Source organism: Syngnathus leptorhynchus, chromosome 12 (genome assembly GCF_054491065.1).
Source record: "Syngnathus leptorhynchus isolate UIUO chromosome 12, UIUO_Slep, whole genome shotgun sequence".
Lineage (NCBI taxonomy): Eukaryota > Metazoa > Chordata > Actinopteri > Syngnathiformes > Syngnathidae > Syngnathus > Syngnathus leptorhynchus.
Window position 1 is genome coordinate 7712274 of NC_141206.1, and position 19772 is coordinate 7732045.

General features: G+C 43.6%; 2 protein-coding genes across 4 annotated transcripts; both read left to right on the forward strand.

Moving 5' to 3' along the window:
* The first annotated feature begins 188 nt into the window (after positions 1–188).
* Positions 189–8710, forward strand: ark2n (arkadia (rnf111) N-terminal like PKA signaling regulator 2n). Of its 3 annotated transcripts, XM_085926742.1 has the most exons (5): positions 206–509; positions 1255–2109; positions 6085–6255; positions 6620–6734; positions 6818–8710. In XM_085926742.1, the coding sequence occupies exons 2-5, from the start codon at positions 1320–1322 to the stop codon at positions 7026–7028; spliced, it is 1287 nt and encodes a 428-aa protein (XP_085782868.1). In that variant the 5' UTR covers positions 206–509; positions 1255–1319; the 3' UTR covers positions 7029–8710. The 3 variants fall into 3 exon arrangements, with proteins under 3 accessions (XP_085782869.1, XP_085782868.1, XP_085782870.1); XM_085926744.1 differs by lacking the exon at positions 6085–6255 and having other exon boundaries at positions 208–509; XM_085926743.1 differs by lacking the exons at positions 6085–6255; positions 6620–6734; positions 6818–8710 and adding an exon at positions 3725–5697 and having other exon boundaries at positions 189–509.
* A 1290-nt stretch (positions 8711–10000) lies between these two features.
* ark2ca (arkadia (RNF111) C-terminal like ring finger ubiquitin ligase 2Ca) lies at positions 10001–19455 on the forward strand. The gene is made up of 8 exons (XM_085926146.1): positions 10001–10316; positions 14656–14956; positions 15052–15165; positions 15237–15366; positions 15450–15554; positions 15626–15721; positions 15781–15884; positions 16273–19455. Exons 1-8 carry the CDS (start codon positions 10256–10258, stop codon positions 16388–16390), a joined length of 1029 nt encoding a protein of 342 aa, XP_085782272.1. The 5' UTR covers positions 10001–10255; the 3' UTR covers positions 16391–19455.
* The last annotated feature ends 317 nt before the right edge of the window (positions 19456–19772 follow it).

The following is a 19772-nucleotide window of genomic DNA, read 5'->3' on the forward strand; positions in this document are numbered from 1 at the left end:
TGTCTCTATGGGGACGAGAGTTCTCCAGCCAATACGGATGCGGTACCATTATTGGCCGGTTGGTGATGGTTGTAATTATTAAAAATTTAATTACGACCATTTATAAAGAAGCTGTTGATCAGAATCAGCTTTATATATCTTAATGTTAATTACATATGGTCATACTTTGAAATGTTAAGAGCCAATTGGTCAAGGCTATTTGAGTGCAGTGTGAAACTCCGGACGATTGAGGGCGCTAGCTCCCCAGTAGCCGCCAGAAAATGACGTTTTTTGCTTTGTGAGGCCGACGCAGACATTTTAAAATAAACATTTAGCTAACGGCTAAATGCTACACCATCAGAGTGCTCGCGAAGGGGCGAGCGCACTGCGCCATAAATTAAATTCATATACGTCTAGGTTTGTCAGTTTGTTACATTTTAATGAACGGCGCTTCGTGGATCATAGAAGAAACGTAAGCACGAAGATGTCGAAGAGTATAACGCCGGGAAAGGGAGCTCGTTAACACCGTGGTAAGTAACTGTCGCATTGACTGCTAAGTTAGCTTCCTTGAGCTAAGTTGACTGCGTCTACGATCTCGCTTGGAACGACTCGCTTCCTTTTGAGGACGCAGGTGCAACGTTATGCAATGGCCCCGCATAATGGATATTTTCCGGTGACTTTCTTTTTGCTTTTTACCAAGTTTGTGTGCAGCTTTGTAACATTATAGTTTTCGATCCATCGCTAGCCTTCGTTAGCCTCTGCTGCTTGCTTGGTTGACTAGCTGGCAAGCGAGCCACAGGCATCAACTAGCTAAGTCATTCATTCTGGCACAAGTAGCCGTCTCGGGTTGCTCGCCCGGCTTAATGTGGGCTTGGGAACATTTAGCGGGCATTTACAAATATACACCCAGAATGATTGACATGGTGGAGGCGACTCATGAGAATATCCAAATTAAATTTGGTTTCAAAGTCAATGCACGATTTGTTGTTTGCTGTACTTTTGTATGAGCGAAACTCGTTTCCTTTGCTTTTGATGGTGGGACTATTTTCTTTTGCTTAAATTGGCCACTCGACGTACGTTATGTTGAATAGCATGCTGCTAAATGCTAGCCCGCCCAGTTGTCAAGCTGTCTGGCTGTTACTCTGCTAAAACACTTGAAAGTTATCATAAAAACTGTTCATGTGATTTGAGAATATATGCACAATAATTTGCTTCCACTTCTAAATGCTTGATTTTTGTTGTTGTAGATTGATGAGTCTTTTTTTTCCTCTGCAGGTGAGTGCCTGTTAAGGCACCTTGGTCCACATTTGTTGGACCATAGGGCATTTCGCTGAACTAGCATGAAGATGGCTGATTTGGAGAAGACAGAAGAATTTGTTGATGCAGAGTGTCCCTCCGAGCGCCTCGACGAAGCACAATCAACCACCACGTCAGTCCAGGATGAACATCTCAAAACCGAGACTACCACAAGTACTAGTTCCCCCCCAAGGGAAAAGGAGGATGACAGCCCTTTGCACACAGAGGGTGAGCAGAGTCTCCTCTCCATGCCCTGTTTGATGAAGGAGCTCCGCAGAGATTCCCCCGAGTCGCAGCAGGCCTCCACGGGGAGCGAGAAACGGACCTCCCGTCACATCTATGAGAGCGACTCCTCCAACCCGTGCATGCTCTCCCCCTCGTCCAGCGGCCACTTGGCAGACTCTGACACGCTCTCCTCGGGGGGTGAAGGCGCCAGAGAGGAGACGGAAACTAAAATGGAAGCCGACGTCGACAAGGATGCCGATCGACAACCCAGCGGGAGGAAATCCCGGCGATCGCGTTCGGAGAGCGAGGCGCCGCCCAACGCGATGGCGGCCAAAAAGAACCGCTGTCAGCCAGCGGGAGCAGGCGGGCCGGAGAAGCAGATCAACGGCAAGCAGGCCAAGGTGAAAGGCCACCGCAGCCAGAAACACAAGGAGCGGATGCGCCTGCTGCGGCAGAAGCGCGAGGCGGCGGCGCGGAAGAAATACAACCTGCTGCAGGACAGCAGTACCAGCGATAGCGAGCTCACGTGCGACTCCAGCACCAGCTCCTCTGACGACGACGACGACGACACCTCGGGAGGCAGCAAGACAATCAAGACGGATATTCCAGGTAAATTTCACCTCCCCGCCCGTAGAGCCTTTCTCAGGGGTGGGCAACTTTTTTTTTCTGCTCAAGGGCCACAGTTTAGCTTGAAAGTAAAAAAAAAAAAAAGACAACACGGAGAGCAGTGTTGTTAACTTTAGTATTGCAAGCCTCTTGCGTTGTGTGCATTGGTAGAAGCTTCATTCGAATATGTGTTAATGTACATTTTATTCCTCCTATCTAATTCAGTAGTTCACTAGAAACCACTACAGAGATTATAGCACACTTCAATCAACAAGGTTAGGAAAAATGTTTTAATAATATAATGCAGGACTCTTGATATTGTATATGCCCGCTGGGCTGGATTGAAGAGCAGCAGGCCATATTTTGCCCACTCTTGGATCAAAAGTACAGCGAGGACGTGGTGTGCATGCTGTGAACATTTCTCATACCCCCATAACTCGTGAAAACGGGATTCATGAAACGTTATGGACATGTCAAACCAAGCATTGTCCTTTTTGATTTGATCACCTGTTCTTTCTCTCACTCACATCACGTCATCTCGTCTCCCCGCTTACAAGGTCGCGCCCATTCATTTGTCCAACGACCCGTCGGTTGTCCAAAACGCACGCCGTGCATGCTGTGCCCGCGCCTCGGAGGGTCTTCATTTCTTGGAAGCGACAGGTGTCGCCCACGCCGTACGCGAGCCGCGGTTAAGCCAGCGGGCCGTTTGCTGTAAATAGATGCTGCTTGCCTGCGCCAGCTCACCGTGAAGCTGAACTCCAGACACCTTGTTTGGCCTTGGAGTGCAGGCGGAAAGGTGTTAATGGATGGAGTCGTTTTTAAAGTCACTCTGTTGGTTCATACCAGGGTCAACGCCGGCGAGATGTTCCAAAGGTGACGTGATTGGTTGCTGCTTTGGTTCGGTGGCTACTCTGCTAGTTAGCAACGGCTAAACTGCTAATGCTGGGGTGGCTATGCAGACTCCGCTAGCATTTTCATGCTTGATTGCGGAGTAGAGTACTTTTTTTTTTTTTTTTTTACCTGTGGACTGCAGTGTCAAAAAATGATATGTCGTTGTGCTATTACGCTTTGTTGAAGATTTTGAGTTTCATAGATCATGTTGAGATTTTTAAGGTCACTTCTGACTATTTTTCTCTACAATTACACGTCAACGTTGGTTCTTGGGTGATCTTGGAACTCGGCATGTGATATATGACACCATTTATGTGTGCTTTATTTTCCCCCCCTTTTGAGTTTTCTCATCCCAACAAGCTGCTTGGTCCTCTTCTAACCTCACGTCATGTTTCAGCTTCAATTTCAGCTTGTAAACATTAGCCGGCTCTCTCAAGTCTCACAGTTTAGCGCAGATATGCCACCAAATGGGCCTCCAAAGCCAACCATCGGGGATCCGTAGGAAGGGAAGATGTCAACCATTTCAGTATTTTCCAACATCTTTAAACACAGACTGCATGATGTAGTCCATCAGCATGAAAGCCTTCCGATCTGCACGTAAAATGAGAACGCAAAAAAAGTGTCATTCTCTCTTTTGTTAAAAAACAAAACAAAAAAAAGTCCACTCAGGAAGCATGACTCCACTACCACTGTATGTTCTTAAGCCTTGGCCTCAATGTCTTTCAAGCTGGCTTCAGACGTGCGTCGGAGAGATCCAGAGTGGGCTCCCACATTCACGGGCTGCTGGACAGCGGCTCTTGGGACAGGAACGGCATCAGCAGCGTGTTGGAGGAGGCCATGACACGCTTCGCCGTCATGCAGCGCCAGACCGAAGAGCGCTTCCGCGTCTGGATGGAAAAGCTCGCGCACCTCGACTCGGACGACTCGTCCAAGCGTTCGAGCGACGCCCCCGAAGGCGGGCAACAGCAGCCGCCGCCTCCCCAAGGAGCGCGCCCTTCGCCCGCTAGTTCCTTTTTGCCGTCGTCCGAGTCCGCCGAGACGATGGCCGCCTACGTGTTGGCGCGGGCGAGCAATAACGCCGCCGCCACTTCCGGAAACAACAACATCCTACCTGAAGCGGTCACTCAGAACGGAAACCTCGCCGTTCCGGATCCTGGTCTCTTGAATGTTTAGACGCCAACTGTGATTTCACGAAATTAATATCACGCCAGGACTAGACGCCCCGCCCGGATGCTGGCATTGAATCACTGTGAGACTTGGGAATATTTGCAAACCTGCATGGGACATCCCGCCGTAGACTGCCGAGTCAGGGCTACTGTTGTCTTTGGATGTTTTATTTTATTTTCATACCCCTCCTCCCTCCCTTTGCCTCTAACTGTACTCTCACATTCAATCGTGTCATTCTTCCGAAAACTCAGCCGCCGCAGACTGATGCGCACGGACAGGGAGGAGCGGCAGCGGAGTAGCATGGTGCCTTGTCATTCAGCAGCTCGTCGTGTTCCTTTCCCCACTTCAAGTAACGTTTACACTCTGCATGTATACATCTCGTAACGGCCTTCATTGGAGCGGCAGAGCTTTACTTCACACTACATGCAGGATGTTTGGCCTTCTCAACAATACTTTTGCATCGTTGGACTAGAAGTGTTTACATTATTTTTTCTTTTTTTTTCGGGGGTCACAGTCGCCGCTATCACTGCGCTTTGTGCAGCGGCTCGAATTCGGGGAGAGAGAAATGACGCTGTTTATTTTTAGAAGCTTATACATATTGATGATATTGTACATAGACTGTATTAGCTGCAGTGTCGAAAGTCTGACTTTTTTCAAAATAATCTTTTGATTTACGCTGCTTCTTTTGTTGACGAAAGGGACACATTGCTAGTGAAGTAAAAGTGACCGTTTACTTGTGACTGAAACAGGGTGTATAGAAGGGCCACACTCGAAAATATTATTTACAAAAAAAAAATAGCAATATGAGGATGAAGTTGAGATATTGGTAGGATCAGTGTAGCGTTTATTCTTCGTTCTCATAGTATGTTCTTTTTTTTTTCCCTCTCAGCATGGCCCTAATGGTCCCTGATGCGTACCAGCAGCAGGCCAGAGCATGACAATGTTTACCAACCTCTAAATCTAATCTGGGCGATCATTTGATCACTGACACTCGTGACTTAGTGCGACAGTTCAAAGCAGCCTTTAGCCATTAATGAAGGAAAACGTATTTATAGCTCAGATGTCTTTTCTGTGGACTTAACATGTACCCCAAGACTCCCGCCCCAAGACTGTGTGACATGTTTTGCATGAAAGTTCTATTTAGTATGTAGAATGTAAAATGCAGAGTTGCCACCAGGAAGCATGCTAGCTTTAGCATCGCCTCCGCCGCTAACCTCGGTTGAGTGACGCATCAGCATTGCACTTTTTATTTGTTTATTTTCTTCTTAGAACGTGTGCATTGAGTTTGTCGTCTCTCGCTGGAGCATTTGAAAAATCACTACGGACATGCAGCAGGGCGCATTCGTTTAGCTGCGTCCAATTTCCAGGGTAGGACAAATATTCTCGACTTGTTTTGTTTGGCCTTTATTACCCAGCTGGCATTTTGGTTTTCATCTGAAAAAGATTCTTTGGATGTGTTTTGTATCTATTATATTCCAAGTGTAGTTTTTATGTGAGTGGCTGCTATTTCAACAGAAATAAATACAAACAAAACACACACCAAAAAGGCCAAAGGTGCATTATTCCACGCAAACACTTCAATTTCTGTCAAGGGTAAAATTGCCGCTACAAACAGCCAGCATTTATTAAATTTTCTTTCCGAGAGAACCCATCTGTTCCTATCCTAGCTGTCAAAACATTGCTGGGTCGGTCCACTTTGTCCCGCTCCTTAAAAAAAACATCTCCATTAGATTTTAGAAGCCATTTTGCACAGAACTTTATGGAGCCAAATCAATGACAACAAAAAAATGATTCAGCGAGGTCTTAACAAAAAAAAACGACTCGAGTAATTTGCTCCTCATCAAGTTGTGCAGCTCGCAGCCAATCCTGTTCATCCCCGAGCCATGTTTTGAATAATCAAGTGTTCTCTCTTCTCCGCAGACGGGCCTCCAGTAGTGGGTCACTATGATATATCAGACACTGATTCTAACCAGGAGAGTATGAAAGTGGAGAAAGTCCGGCCCAGTGTGATAAAGCGCGAGCTAGAAACACTCAGAGGCCAGGATATGGCGCCTCGCTCCGGGTGTATAAGAGCTCTGAGCTCCGTGGCAGGTCAGTTGCAAACCCCCTGGCAGACTTTGATTTTCCTCCTCCTGCTGCTCCTCTTCAGTAAAAACTGGACTTTTAAGCTTCCTTGGGTTCCATCTTGGCAAGACGTCTCACTCTGCTGCCTCTCTGGTACTTTCTGCCTTCATCATTTAAGCGAAAGGGGGGGGGGGGGCGTCGTAAATTAAATCCACAGTTAGCGTTTTGTCCGGCGTGATTCTTCTTCTGACCAGCTGCCTTTTATGACACTCGCATGTGTCGTCGACTCATCATTGTATCTTAAGCAGCTGCGAGACCTGAAGCCCCCCCCACCCCTCGGCGCTCCACAAAGTGTTGATCTGTGCTCGTTTTGTGTTTGTTTTCGTCTCAGGCCACGCGGAAGCGGAGACGTCGCACAACAAGGACGGGCGGCAACACAAGGGCCGGATCAGCATCGCGTCGTCCGACAGCGAGGTGGAGATTGTAGGCGTGCAGGAGAACGCTCGGTAAATGCACGCAAGATGAAATTATCCCCCCCCCCCCAAAAAGCAGTTCATCCACAAGTCAACATTGTTTTTGTGTGTTAAAGATGCGCCCACCCTTGCGGCGGCGTGATCAAGAGCTTATCCTCGTGCACCGACGACCATTCGGCCGAGAGGTCCGCCGCCCCAAACACGACGACACACCCGACGCCTCAGCGGTGGACATGCGTCTCCCCTCAGTCTAATTGGGTATCCCCGCCAGAGGTGGTAGACCTCACGCTGGACGAGGAGAACAGCGGGCACAAACACTTACCGTAAGGAAGAAAACAAAAAAAACCTCTCACACTGAAAAAAAAACACCCTTACTCTTCCTCGTGGTCACATTTGCCTTCCCAGAGTTTGTTTTTATCCGTTTTGGAACAATCGTATATGAAAGCCATTTTACTGACTTTTTTTTCTTTTTTTAAGTTTGTAGATGTGGTAACACAGCACAGCACTTGAGTTGCAGGATTGAGTCAAGGTTAAATCACTTTTTAATGAAAGCAATACCGTCCCTCCAAACTGATGAACCGAGTGTGTGCGCTGTACAGTGAAAAACGATAACTTTGCTGCTGGAGAGCTCGGCCACAAAATGGCACCCGGCCAGCTCCATTACTAAAAAAAACAAAAAAAAGATGTTTTGTCTTTTGTTCTTTCCATTTTCGATTTGCAATGGAAATGTTCATATTACCAGATGCTAGCTAACGCTATGCTAGATTATCTTGGCATAACTACAGAGATGATATTGCCAATATGTTGATTATTTTAAAAAAGGGGTCAAATAGGTCAATCATCAAATTAGGCTACACGAAGAATCGTGTGGTTATGTTTTGGTTACCGCAAAAGTTTTGAACGCAAATTGAATATGGAAAGAACGAAAGATGCACAGATTCTAATCTCTTTTTTTTCCGTTTTGTATCTAAATGCCGATCTGCGCTCTGTCATCCATTGGTCATGCCTGGTCAAATGGATGGACTGATGGATGAAAGTCTCACCACTGGGTTCTTATTTGACTTCAAGCTTTTTGCGATTGGTTCTCACTTTGGTGCTGCTGCCGCTGCTCTGCTTCAAGTACAAGCGTAACATGTTACAAAAAAAAAAAAAATCGTCGTACCCCAATGTGCGAATGTCAGGCTTTTTACTCTTACTCATCCAAGGGAGACTACAAAAATGCATCTTCCATGTCCTCCTGAATGCCTTGAAATGTACAATGTTTTCCTTTCAAATTCTTTTTACTATCCGGACAAAAACTCTTTTGATAGTAAAATGCGAGCGTGACCACGTGTGTAACATGTATGATCGATCCGTCACCTCGGCACCGCTATTATTTTTATGCCAGTAATATTTCATGATTTCTATTTTCCTAAAGCTTGTTTGAGGATGGTAAAATGAGGAGAAAAAAAAATCCTACGCAAAGATTTCTAAACCAAAGTAGATTTTTTAAATCCCTTTTAAATTGTGTTCATAGCATTCATTGGAATTTCCCCCCCAAATATGTGAAAATTTAATTTTCATACTCACAAATGCTGTCCATTTGGCAATAGGATGAGTTTATTCTTTTTATTTATTTTTTTTAAAATGCTATGCATTTGTTTCATGATATCAAACAAATAGCAGTTTTTAACACACTTTTCATCCTGTTTTTTCTCCTAAATTTTCTGTGGTGGGGGAAAGAAAGTGCATTCACTCACGTCGTACTTGGCCTCGGCTTTTCCTTCCTCTTGCGTTTTTAGTGTCAGTATTTTAAATGAACAGAAAGTGTTTATACTTATATATATTTTGTCGCTTCTGCCACATCTTCCTTTAACTTATGTCTGTAGATCAAAAAAAGGCTATTTTAAAAACAATAAATAGAATGTTATTTAATGACAAACTTGTGTACTCCTTTTATTAACAATCCTCACATTTGGGTTTTTATGGAAATGTAGATTTGGATGAATAATTAAAGGAAACATCAGAAATTCTGCATCTTTTTCTTTTTTTTCATCCATTAAAGGGTGTTGTAAATGATTTTAAACCTTTTGTTTCATATTAAGACCGCGTGTGTGATGTGGGCCTTCTTTTGTGTCAGAGTGGGAATAATGTGTACAATACTTGACGAGGGCGCCCTTTGTTTTCTTTTAGTCGTCTAGACAAGAAGAGTCTAGCGGCCAACAATACGACCTCACTCACAAAAGTAGCCCGCGGGGGTCAGAGTTCATCTGGCGACACCTGCCGCTAGGAGGGCATGTGGAGTTGGGTTCTAAAAGGAGGACAATGAAGGAATGGAGCAATACAGGCAAAGTCCCTCTTTAGTCATCTTTTCAGATCTCAGCTGTATGCAAATGGTTCGTTCCAGCACATAAAAAAAAAAAAAAGGTTGCACAGTGTGAGAGTCCAAAACTGCCTTGTAGACATGTCAGCAAATGTATTTAATGCAATTCCTGTACTGAGTTCAATAATTGGCAGAAATTCCTGTCTTAATTTTAGACATACAAGTTTTTATGTTAGGCCCTGGGTCTTTACTGTAATGCAGACCCCAATGAGGAAAAAAAATTCCCCAAAAGGTTTCAAGTACTGAAAGCTGCATCCATATGTGTGCCAACTGCAGACTTGAAGCGAGAGACGGTGGGAAGTGTAAGAAGACGACATATGGGACAGAGTTTTAGTGACCCCCCCTTTCTCGTCTGGGCCCATCTGTTCCCTCAACTCCCCGGGCTTATAACTCATGGCAATCAGTACACACTTTGGGCCTATCTGCATTCTGGTTGCTGGAGTTTGGTGTGAGATTGTACAAATGAGCCCTGATGAAATAGAATTGATATAGTTTGCAGTGGATTTATTAAAAATCTACACATCCCAGTTTGGATTTCAGGTTTTTGTCATCAGCATGGATTCATATGGATGACCCCACTCCCTGTCCTGAGTTGATGTTCACAACCTTTGCCCTTTCCACACCCCTGGCTCCTAGTTAAAAAATATATTTTTTTTACCTCGAGCACTTTCATCAAAAGTTGTTACATACTATGAAGTAGAAGTTGCATCGTTTTTAGAATTTATTTTAACTTGTCACAATAAAAGTTTAATTTAAAACCAACATTTTATGAAATGAAGTTTGATTTTTTTGCGACTGAACACAATAATGCAAACAATATATATCTGTGCAGGTTGCACTTGCAAAGAGACGTTTATTGCCTGTAATGATAAAATTTCCACTGTGTTGGCATAAATTCGAGTTACGTCGCCATCGTACGAACAACGGAACTTCGTCGTTAACCGAGCATCATACGGAGTATCCTGATTGGTTTAACCGGATGAAAAAAAAATCCAAAGAGGGGCGTTATTGTGGTCCGGTTCTTGCTTCTGTGCTTGGCTGCTGGGTTCCGTGATTGGATGACTGCTTGTTTTTCGGGGTGGGGGTCTGCGTGTGTTCGTGTGAGCCTCACGTTCAGGCAAAGGGGGGCGACTGGAGGGGATCACTTCCATGGACCATCTGTCTGCCTGGGCTCAACAAAGGAGGACGCAGGATGGTGTTAGTCCATGTCGGATATCTGGTTCTCCCCGTCTTCGGATCGGTTAGAAATAGAGGTACGAGCACTTTTGTTACTTTCGTTCAAATCTTTAAAATGGGGACAAATATTTTCGACGCTAAAATAATGAACACAGCTGACACCTGCTACCGAGCCAGCATCGCTAACATTAGCCGCGTTGCTAACTAGCGCACGTCATTTCTATGCAGCCGTACAAAGCAAAAATACTCATTTGATTGTGGGGTTTTTTTCTTTTTCATATAAAAGCCATAAATGGCTGCTCCTGTCAACCCGTTTTTTTCTCTTCACTTTGCCATTTATACATCAACGTCAGCACTACGACGTGAATATTTTAATAATCAGAGCCGACTCACTCAATATGACAAGTGACGTACGTGTGTGCATCGGTTCACCGCCGGTGTCTACTCGCATCTTTTAGCTTCTGAAAATCGAAAAACAAAAATATGATCAAAGAGCATGATCCTTTTGGAATGACAAGTAAAACGTCAAAAATGGAAGGCCTTCGTCATCTAATCTTTCTACTACTACCGCTGCTGCTGATACTACTACATGCATACTAGTGTGGCACCGATGATTTCATTGTGCTTTTATTTGTGTTTTCTTTTTTTCCCTGTTCCATAGTATCGAGGCTGGCTCCACATTCCGCATTTCTCAGACCTTTGTGTCCCCTCTCCTCTCCATTGTGTAGCTAACGATCATCTGCTGCTGTCTGCCCGTGTATAGCCTCTGCCTGTTTTTCTCTCTGCATCTATCTGGTCTTGTGGTGGTGATGGGCAAAATATTCTACCTATCCTTCATCTTGTTACTCCTTCTTTTCTATTTGCTCCTTCCACATTTCCTCCTCCATCTGAAGACAACATTGGCAAAACACCAAAACGAAAATTTCACTCATGCCCCCTCTGTTGTGTTTACCAAGGAGTATTTGGGCCACACGAAAAAAACAAATAAGTGTACTGTTTGCTACAAAATTGAAGCGGGAATATTATGAGAATAAAGATAGGATTTGATATTGTCGCGATACTAAAACATTATTTTCAAGATTTACATCGTATTAGAACAAAACTGAGAGAAAATGGTGTGTATTTTTATTCTTGTCATTGCAAAAGTAAATTTTGAATATTTTCAAAAAATTGCAGATTTTCTAGAATAAAATTGTATGGATATTGTGGAGAAAAAGCTGCAAATTCAAAATTTAAAGCTAAAGCAGAATAAAGTAATGTGACAAGAAAACAAAAATAAAAAATCTGAAAGAGAGTTTAAAAAAATTGCAGTAAGTCACAGTATTGGGGAAATGAATTTGTATATTTTTGAGAGAATAAAGTCAGTGTAATGATAGATTACAATATAGTTGAGGGGAAAAAAAGCTTCTTTTTTTTTTTTAAGATTCGAGTCATAATATTAGGAAAATAAGTGTGGCCCAAATATGCCTGGGTAGTTACTAAAGAATAACACCTTCTTGTATAGAGTCTTATTTCCACAAGTATTTTTAGTGAGTAACCCATGCTATCTCTACTGCTACTAGACATTGTGATTCTTCCATTTTATGTGTTGGTAGATGACATTCTGCTGTAAATTTCTGTAAAGTGGATACATTTTGACACTCACTTCGATAACATCACTCCCCGTCTCCTCCTCCCTTCTTCTCCAAACGAGGCTTCGATCACAGCCAACAGTCAAGAGGGCTTGATCGAGCTGGCCATCCTCCAAAATTGCACTCGGGCCCTCCCTCTAAAAAAAACAACAACCTTGAACCGAGCAAGGTCAAGTGTGTTTGATTGGTGTTTTTCCAGCGGGTGCAATCTGCCCTGCGAAGATAATAATGCTCACTTTTGATTGAAACAGAAGTATTGATTGTCGTTAATCCCGTGCCTGCTTGCACGAGAATTTACTAAAATTTTCACAACTCTGCCTAGCAGCAAGTAGCCAGGGAAAAATTAAATATTTTTGAAAGTATTTATTTCTGCATTCATTAATTTCAGAAGCTGCAGTGTTTTCCATTTTTTTCCAAATCAGTCTTATGGGGCACATATGATGATGCCCTATGAACCCTGCCTAGATACCAAAGTTAGACAGCTCCAAATTCTAGATCTCACCTGCATTGACTCCTCTTATCCAAAAATGAAGCAAAAATAGTAATTTATTTTTTTTACCTCTTCAGCACACATAATTAGACAACCTTATGCTTTAATAGTCATGCTCTGCTCTCACCAATGTGAAAACAAGTTTTACAAAATCCTGCTAGATTAATAATCCCAGATTTGACAGTGTCAATCAAAACTGAGTTTTATTATCCAACATTGTGTCTGGGTGTATCGCCAACATTCCCGTCCATTCCCCTTCAGTTCCCATATTAAATTGGCACATTGGACCGCTCATCCAATCCCTCTCCAGTATTTCAGCCTGCGTCACAATGCTATCCATTTTACAGGGATGTGTATCCTGCACTGCTGTAGCGCTCCTTTTGGAAAACAAAATTAGAATCCAAATGTCCTTTCTTTTTTTTTTCTTCCTCATGTTGTTGTATGACTCGCTCCTAAAATGCATGCTCATTTTCTTTTTTTCTCCACATGGAAGAGCATATTCCAATGTACTCTTTTTGTGTAGAAATGTCCCAGCTGTACTGAACTGTGCTGTAAAAAGCATACACATCTACTCATTGGATGCTGCTTCTGTCGTGTTAACCCTCCAGAGAAGCATGGTCCGCCTCTTTTATTTGCATGGTATTATTGTGCTTATGCAGGAGCAAATGACGATATAATTATTTTTTTATTATTATCTCACAGTGCCACACCTATTTTTATACTAATATTTTCCAATAAAGACTCTAGTTTTCTTCCTAACCTTCAGTGTGCTTTTTGCTGATTTTTCCATGTCGCTCCCCCCCGCCCCCTTTTACACTGCCCTTTTACCCCCCCACCCTCCTCGTCCTCCTCCCTCCACACTGTGCTGTCACTGAGACATTTCCCCTCACTCTTTATGTGCTGCCATTTCTCAGCTGTCCCCGACAGTCGATGCAACTCGCTGCCGCACACACTTGGAATAGGTCATTTTTATTACAGTGGAAAGTCTAATTTAATACAATTGACCTCGGATTTCGATATGATTTATTCACGATTCCTCATGGGGAAACAACAGAAATAGAAATTACAACCAAATTTTACTGTGGAACTTCTGACTTAATTGACTTTTTGACGATACTTTTGTTCCAGCAATTTTAGTTGCCACCACTGGCGGAGCTAGGATATTTTTTTTCCCTTGGGCAGGGGGGGCCAATGAATATCTAAGGGGGTCTGTTAAACGAAATAAATAAATGCTACCCCAAAAAAATAAATGAATTCTATGTTCCCTACAGGGTGGTGGGGGAGAAAATGCCCCTGCAGTCCCCCTTTTACTCCGCCATGCTAACACAGAAATAGTAAATATGGCATTCTTTATCACTTTCTGCTCACATGCATGAGTATCAATTCATTTAATTTGCGCCGATGTGATGACACATATCCACACTGGCCGAGAGAGCGTTGCATGATGGGATAGCGCTGCAGCAGACAGCAGACGGGATTATGCTGAGGAGAAAGGAGGTGTGATTGTGTAGTTGCAGTGATGGGAGCAGCAGGGAGTAAGGGGGAGGTGTGTGTGTGGGGGGGGGGGCTGCTTTTAGAGGGGTGGGCTGTACATGGCAGACTGCTGCAATCGTACGTGGGAGGAGTTTTCGGGAAGTCAGTCAAGTGAGGACACGCTGTAGATGGTGGTGGGGGGGGGGGGTACTCGGCGCCAATCAGATCCAAGGCAGGGATGAAAGTAAAACAGGCCTCGTTACTGCAGGCACCACTGCAATATGTCAAATATTCATACCCGGAGACAAACGGTTTGATATTTACATGCCCTTACACGAGCGGAGCGCTCTGTTTTTTTTTTTTTTTAGTCAATCAACAAAACAAAGTCTGACATTTCTGCTCCACTTGCTCCGAGGAATATTAATATCTCTTTGTTTACCATTTAAGGGGCTAATTTATGAATGAATGACAATAGGAACCATCTGACCTCACTATAAATGATGGATTCAATTGAATCCAATACCATTAATGCACTGTATCATAATGAGTATTTTTGCTTTTTATGTTGCCATGACAACCGCCCTTATCAGACTCGAGCGTCTCATTCCATAACAGCAGGCAGAGGAGTGAGCTACTTGGAAGTCATTTGTTGTCTCCTAACGCTTCTACCCGCTCTCCTATCGCTCAACACTCAGCCGCTGGCATTGATTATTGGCTGTGACATTTTGCAGAGAGGGTTCAAGTGGGACTACTTTCAGCGTGCCGCCTCGATGGTTTGTTTAAAAAAAAAAAAAAAAAATTGGATCTTTTCTCACCACGCAGGTGCACACTTCACCAGGCACCAACACAGCCATGCTACCTCCTGCCGACATTTTCACCTGGGCGCCCCGCAGGCGCCCATCTCAGCCGAGTTCCCTTTAGGACACGCCGGCCAGCCCGCTCAGACGGGCCTGGCCGCCCACCTCCCCCCCACGCACCATCAACCCCTCGCTGCCCTGCCTGCCGCCCCACAGTTCCAGGACGTGTCGGGGCCTCCGTTCCTACCTCAGGCCTTACACCAGCAATACCTCATCCAGCAGCAGCTTCTAGAAGCGCAGCACCGCCGGATTCTCCCACACTCCAGGTGATTTAAATCTTTTAGGACTTCAGAGGAAAAAAAAAAAAATCAATGACAAAACAAGTCACACATCTTAATATTTACAAACCCATCGCCCACAGAAGGACCCAAGAACGAGTTCCCCTCAACCCCCACCGTCTTCGCTCGGCTTACGAGTACTCCACGCCCCTCCACGCCCTGCAGCAGCCCAGATACCTGGCCGAAGGCACCGATTGGTGAGTCAGCATCTTAAAAGCGACGTGTTCCAGTCGCGGCGACTTAACCGAACCGTCTGTCTGCCCGGCAGGGATCTCAGCGTCGACGCCGGCCTCCCTCACCACCAGTACCACCTGCAGCAGTTGCCGCAGCACTACCAGCACTACCTGGCCTCTCCCAGAATGCATCACTTTCCCAGGAACACGTCTTCTGCACAAGTGGTTTGTACTTAATGCTTATTTGGACATTCTGTGAAAGATTGGAAACTAGATTTTTTTTTTTTTTTTTTGGGCGGTGGGGCTAGGTTGTGCATGAAATCAGAAACTACCCATACCCCCAACTGCACCTGTTGGCACTGCAAAGTCTGAACCCCTCCAGGCATGCTACTGCCGTGCGGGAGAGCTACGAGGTAAAATAAATAAATAAATAAAAATGGTTCAAAGAAAATTGACAAATTAAACGTGTATTGTTTTATTTCAGGAGCTTCTTCAGTTGGAGGACCGGCTAGGCAGCGTGAATCGAGGCGCAGTGCAGACCACCATCGAGCGCTTCACCTTTCCGCACAAATACAAAAAGGTAACAATTGACGCCTCATAAAAGACCCTTTGGATTTTAACCCTCTGCTCCTGAAACAGAGGAAGCCCTTGCAGCTGAAGCTCAGTGGGGAAGAAGAGGAGACGGACGTGGATGAGAAGTGCACCATCTGCTTGTCCATGCTGGAGGACGGCGAGGACGTCAGGTCAGCTGGTTATCCAAAATATACATGATTACTCGGTTTTGTTGGCTAGCCGTTCCTAAAAGTTCGGCTCAAACATAATCGTACAAAAACAGAAGCAATAGTTCCCATTGGAAATAATGTCTAGCCATTTAATCCGTTCTAGACACCCCAAAATAATCCCAAAAAATAATCATTTCATTTCACATATTTTGTAACGGAGGGTCCAAGTTGAATTTTGAAGAGAGGGGGTTGTGGCAGCCAGGGCTCGGGTTGCGACGTACGTGTGCATCCTCAGCTGTCTCTAGGATTGATGACTGGGCAGCACGTATGTCCTTACGCCTGACAGGGCAAAACTAAAGTAAGCCAAAGTAAGTGAACACCCTCCGCTCCTCGTCCTTGTGTCCCACAGGAGGTTACCCTGCATGCATCTCTTCCACCAAGGCTGCGTGGACCAATGGCTGGCGACCAGCAGGAAATGTCCAATCTGTCGAGTTGACATTGAGACGCAGCTGAACCCCGACAGCTGATGAGATTTTCCACCCCCCCCCCCCCACACACACACCGTTTCCTACCGCGCTCCTGCTTTCTTCCATCCTCCTCCTCCTTCTCTTCTCACCCCCCTCCACGGGTGCTTTTGCCAAATGTCTCCTGACTTTTGATGTGACTTTTTTTCTTTTTGGACTCTCGCTTTACTGAGCCAAGCCAGGGAGTAGAAGTACAAGAGAACTCTATCTCTCTTCTCGCGCCTCCTCCTCTCCCCCCCCCCCCCCTTTTCTCTCTTTCTAAAGAACACAAGCACATCTGCACACACTAACAAGTCGTGTACACAGGGTTTCATTGTAGCTTGCTGGTTTTACGTGGTGACCGTGGTGGTGTGGTGCAGGGGTTCTCAAACTTTTTGGGTCCAGGGATCCATTACAGAAATTTTTTTTCTTAATACTAAACAAATATAATTTGTACCCCTAAATGTCATAGGAATTTAAAAGTTACCTATTTTTGAGGGGGGTTATATTATAATGTTTTCTCTAGGGGGAAAATAATTGTAAATGTTTTGAGAATTAAATTGTATCGGTTTTTTTTTTATTATTAAAAAAATAGTCCTCTTTACAAGAAAAAATGTTTTCTCAAGGAGATAAAAAGTTCATGAGAATTAAGTCATATTTTTCCAACGTCAAGCCAAAATATGATAATTAAGTCCCTGTAAAGTGAAAATAAATCCAAGTCTTATTATGAATGATTTTCCAGATGCCCATGTTACAGCTCGCGGAACCCTGGAGGCCCGAGGACTCCAGTTTGAGAACCAATGGTGTAGTGTAGGCGCCTCTGAGCCGTGTAGCATGTCCTTAAAGCCATGACTTAACGTCCCATTGCGAGCTGACTGTCTTTCTCGATTCTCTCTCTGACTCTTTCCTCTCTTTTTCCTTCTTCCTGGAACACAAAAATGCCGTGTTTACCTTTTATGATCGTAGAGTAGCAGCAAGCACGCGTGGCGCGCCACCGCCTCCTTCGGGGTTGGGGGCGCCCCCGAGCGCCATCTGTGGCGTCTTTTTAAAGCTATCGTGCAGCTTTGACGTTTTGCAATACGCTTGTGTCGATCGACACTGCCGGCAGCTGAGTCGGTGAATCGCCACTGTTCAAACTGAGTCGTATGTTGCAAGAAGGTTGCTGAAAGAAAGAGCTGGAAGCTTTCCATGGGAAATATTGGCTACTAGTTACTCACCAGTGAAATTATTTGATTAGCATCAACTGTATTTTTGTTTTATGATATTTATTTTGGGTTATTCCTCAACTCAGCTTCCCATGGAAAGTTTTCGGCCACCTTCATTGCCCTGTTTTTGCAACTCGAGCTGCCAAACAAACGCCGCATGTGTGCTTGCCCTGTCGCGCAACATTAGCACAACGCTTCCGGTAAACGTGAATTACGGGACGCTTCAACTTATTACATCACAAAGCCAAAAAAATAATAAAAAAATGGACGCTATCATGCACTGTTGGAGTATACTAGTATTAGTAGTAGTAGTATGTGGGAAGCTTTAGCGCTGTCCTTGTTAGCTTTTCCGAATGAAAACTGCATGCGTTTGTAGTCCCGGCAGCTTAAAACTACAAAGATGGCGTCCTTTCTTATTTCAAAGCTAAAGAACAAGCACAGGCTTTTTATTGGCTCCTACTTGAGTGCGTGACTCCCCCCCTCCCTTTTTCCCTTGTGGTTGCTACGCCGGTTGCTATGCTGTATCGCTGTAGAATGTGACGTGCGACGGAGGCAGCCTCTCTCTCACAGTGCACAAACAACGACACAATGAATTCTCATTCAAACGTGACAACGCCCTTTACGCACTGTGATTGTGATTAATTTTTTTTTACGTTGATTTCTTTTCGTCTTGTGCACTGCCAGTGTCGACACTGCCTCCGCCTGTGATGACGAAGTGTTCATAGTTTACACAGGGTGTTGTCCATTGAGATGCCTTAAGTATTTAACAATCATAATTTATTACTAACTGTAGATACGGTGGCTATTTAATTTTTTTTTTTTATCATTTTATTTATTTAAACACACACACACACATTAAATTGCTATGAAAAGAAACGATTACCTCATCTTCTGCATTGTTTCCAGTGCTTTGCATGCAGCTGTATGGGAATACTAAGGAAATATTTACAAAAAAGACAAAAAATATTATTATTACTGTTAACACTGCTGCTGCTGCTCTCCGTTAAAGCCTCCCCCATCATCTTCCAGTGGTGCTGTGGATATCGCTGACATTCCATCCCATGCAACACTTGCCAATGCTGTGACATAATATTTAGTGGACAAACTGCAATGGAGTTGACTGGTTCTTATTATTTTGATTTTTTTTTCTTTTTTTTTTTTGCACTGTTCAGATAAGGAAACCCTCTCACTGGCACCTCTGTGCTTTTTAACATTACTGTATTTTTTTTCCCCTCCTTAAACACTTTTCAGTGTAAAACAGTGCCTCAAAATAATAATTAAAAAAAACACAAGGCACATTATTTTGTTTTTTTTGTTTTTGATTTCCATTATCCTTCCTCTTAGTTTCTTTTAACAGTGTACAGAAGGTTTTTAAAGCACAACTGCATGTTTTCTCAGGTTTCAATGCACTGATTCAATGGCTTGAGATTGACTTTACAAATTATTATTTTTTTTCCCCCAAAAAATAGTATTTTTTTTTCTGCTTGAATGCAAACAACGCACGGAAATATCTCACCCAAAAAGAAGAGTGCCAGTGAAAGGGCTGCCGCCATTTTGTGTGTGTGTATAAATCGGATCAATCTGCTGTTCTAGCCGTGACTGCGCAATGTTTTTCAATATAGGATATTTTATCTGAAAATAGAACTATTTATCATGAATATTAAAGCAATATCGCATTAACGGTGACGAGTGTGTGCGACGTGGACGAACATATTGCGAATACGTGTTAGATTCACGCGTGGTGGAATTTTTTTGTACCTTATTTATTCTTACTACTAATGATGATGATTTCAAAAGTGGCATTGCTAAACCCAAACTTTTTTTTGTTTTCAAATTGTTTCATGGCTTGTACATTATCTTTTTGTATGTGCTCTTTTTGTAATAAAATGCAGAAACAACAGAGTTGTCAAATATGAATCTTGTTTCTACTTAATCAAATTATTATAAAATCAAATAAAAAAATATCCATCCTAAAATTAAATGCATGTAATGTTACGTTAAAAAAAGTTTATTCTTGCAAAAATGACAAAACATCCATCCTAAAATTAAATGCATGTAAACTTACGTTAAAAGTATTTTTGCACCTTAATGTCTCACGTGGAACAAAAGCCTCAAAATTAAAAACACTTTAATGACTTGTACAAAATTCAACAATTCAGCAAATCAAATGAAACTCTTTTGGAGACTTTGGGCTTCAAAAG

Bases quoted from the DNA above. Each gene is read 5' to 3' on its own strand.
- ark2n (XM_085926742.1), top strand. From the start codon at position 1,320: ATGAAGATGGCTGATTTGGAGAAGACAGAAGAATTTGTTGATGCAGAG. The intron at 2,110-6,084 runs GTAAATTTCACC...TCTTCTCCGCAG, and splicing joins AATCAAGACGGATATTCCAG to ACGGGCCTCCAGTAGTGGGT. The intron at 6,735-6,817 runs GTAAATGCACGC...TGTGTGTTAAAG, and splicing joins GGCGTGCAGGAGAACGCTCG to ATGCGCCCACCCTTGCGGCG.
- ark2ca (XM_085926146.1), top strand. From the start codon at position 10,256: ATGGTGTTAGTCCATGTCGGATATCTGGTTCTCCCCGTCTTCGGATCG. The intron at 15,722-15,780 runs GTAACAATTGAC...CTCCTGAAACAG, and splicing joins TTCCGCACAAATACAAAAAG to AGGAAGCCCTTGCAGCTGAA. The intron at 15,885-16,272 runs GTCAGCTGGTTA...TGTGTCCCACAG, and splicing joins GAGGACGGCGAGGACGTCAG to GAGGTTACCCTGCATGCATC.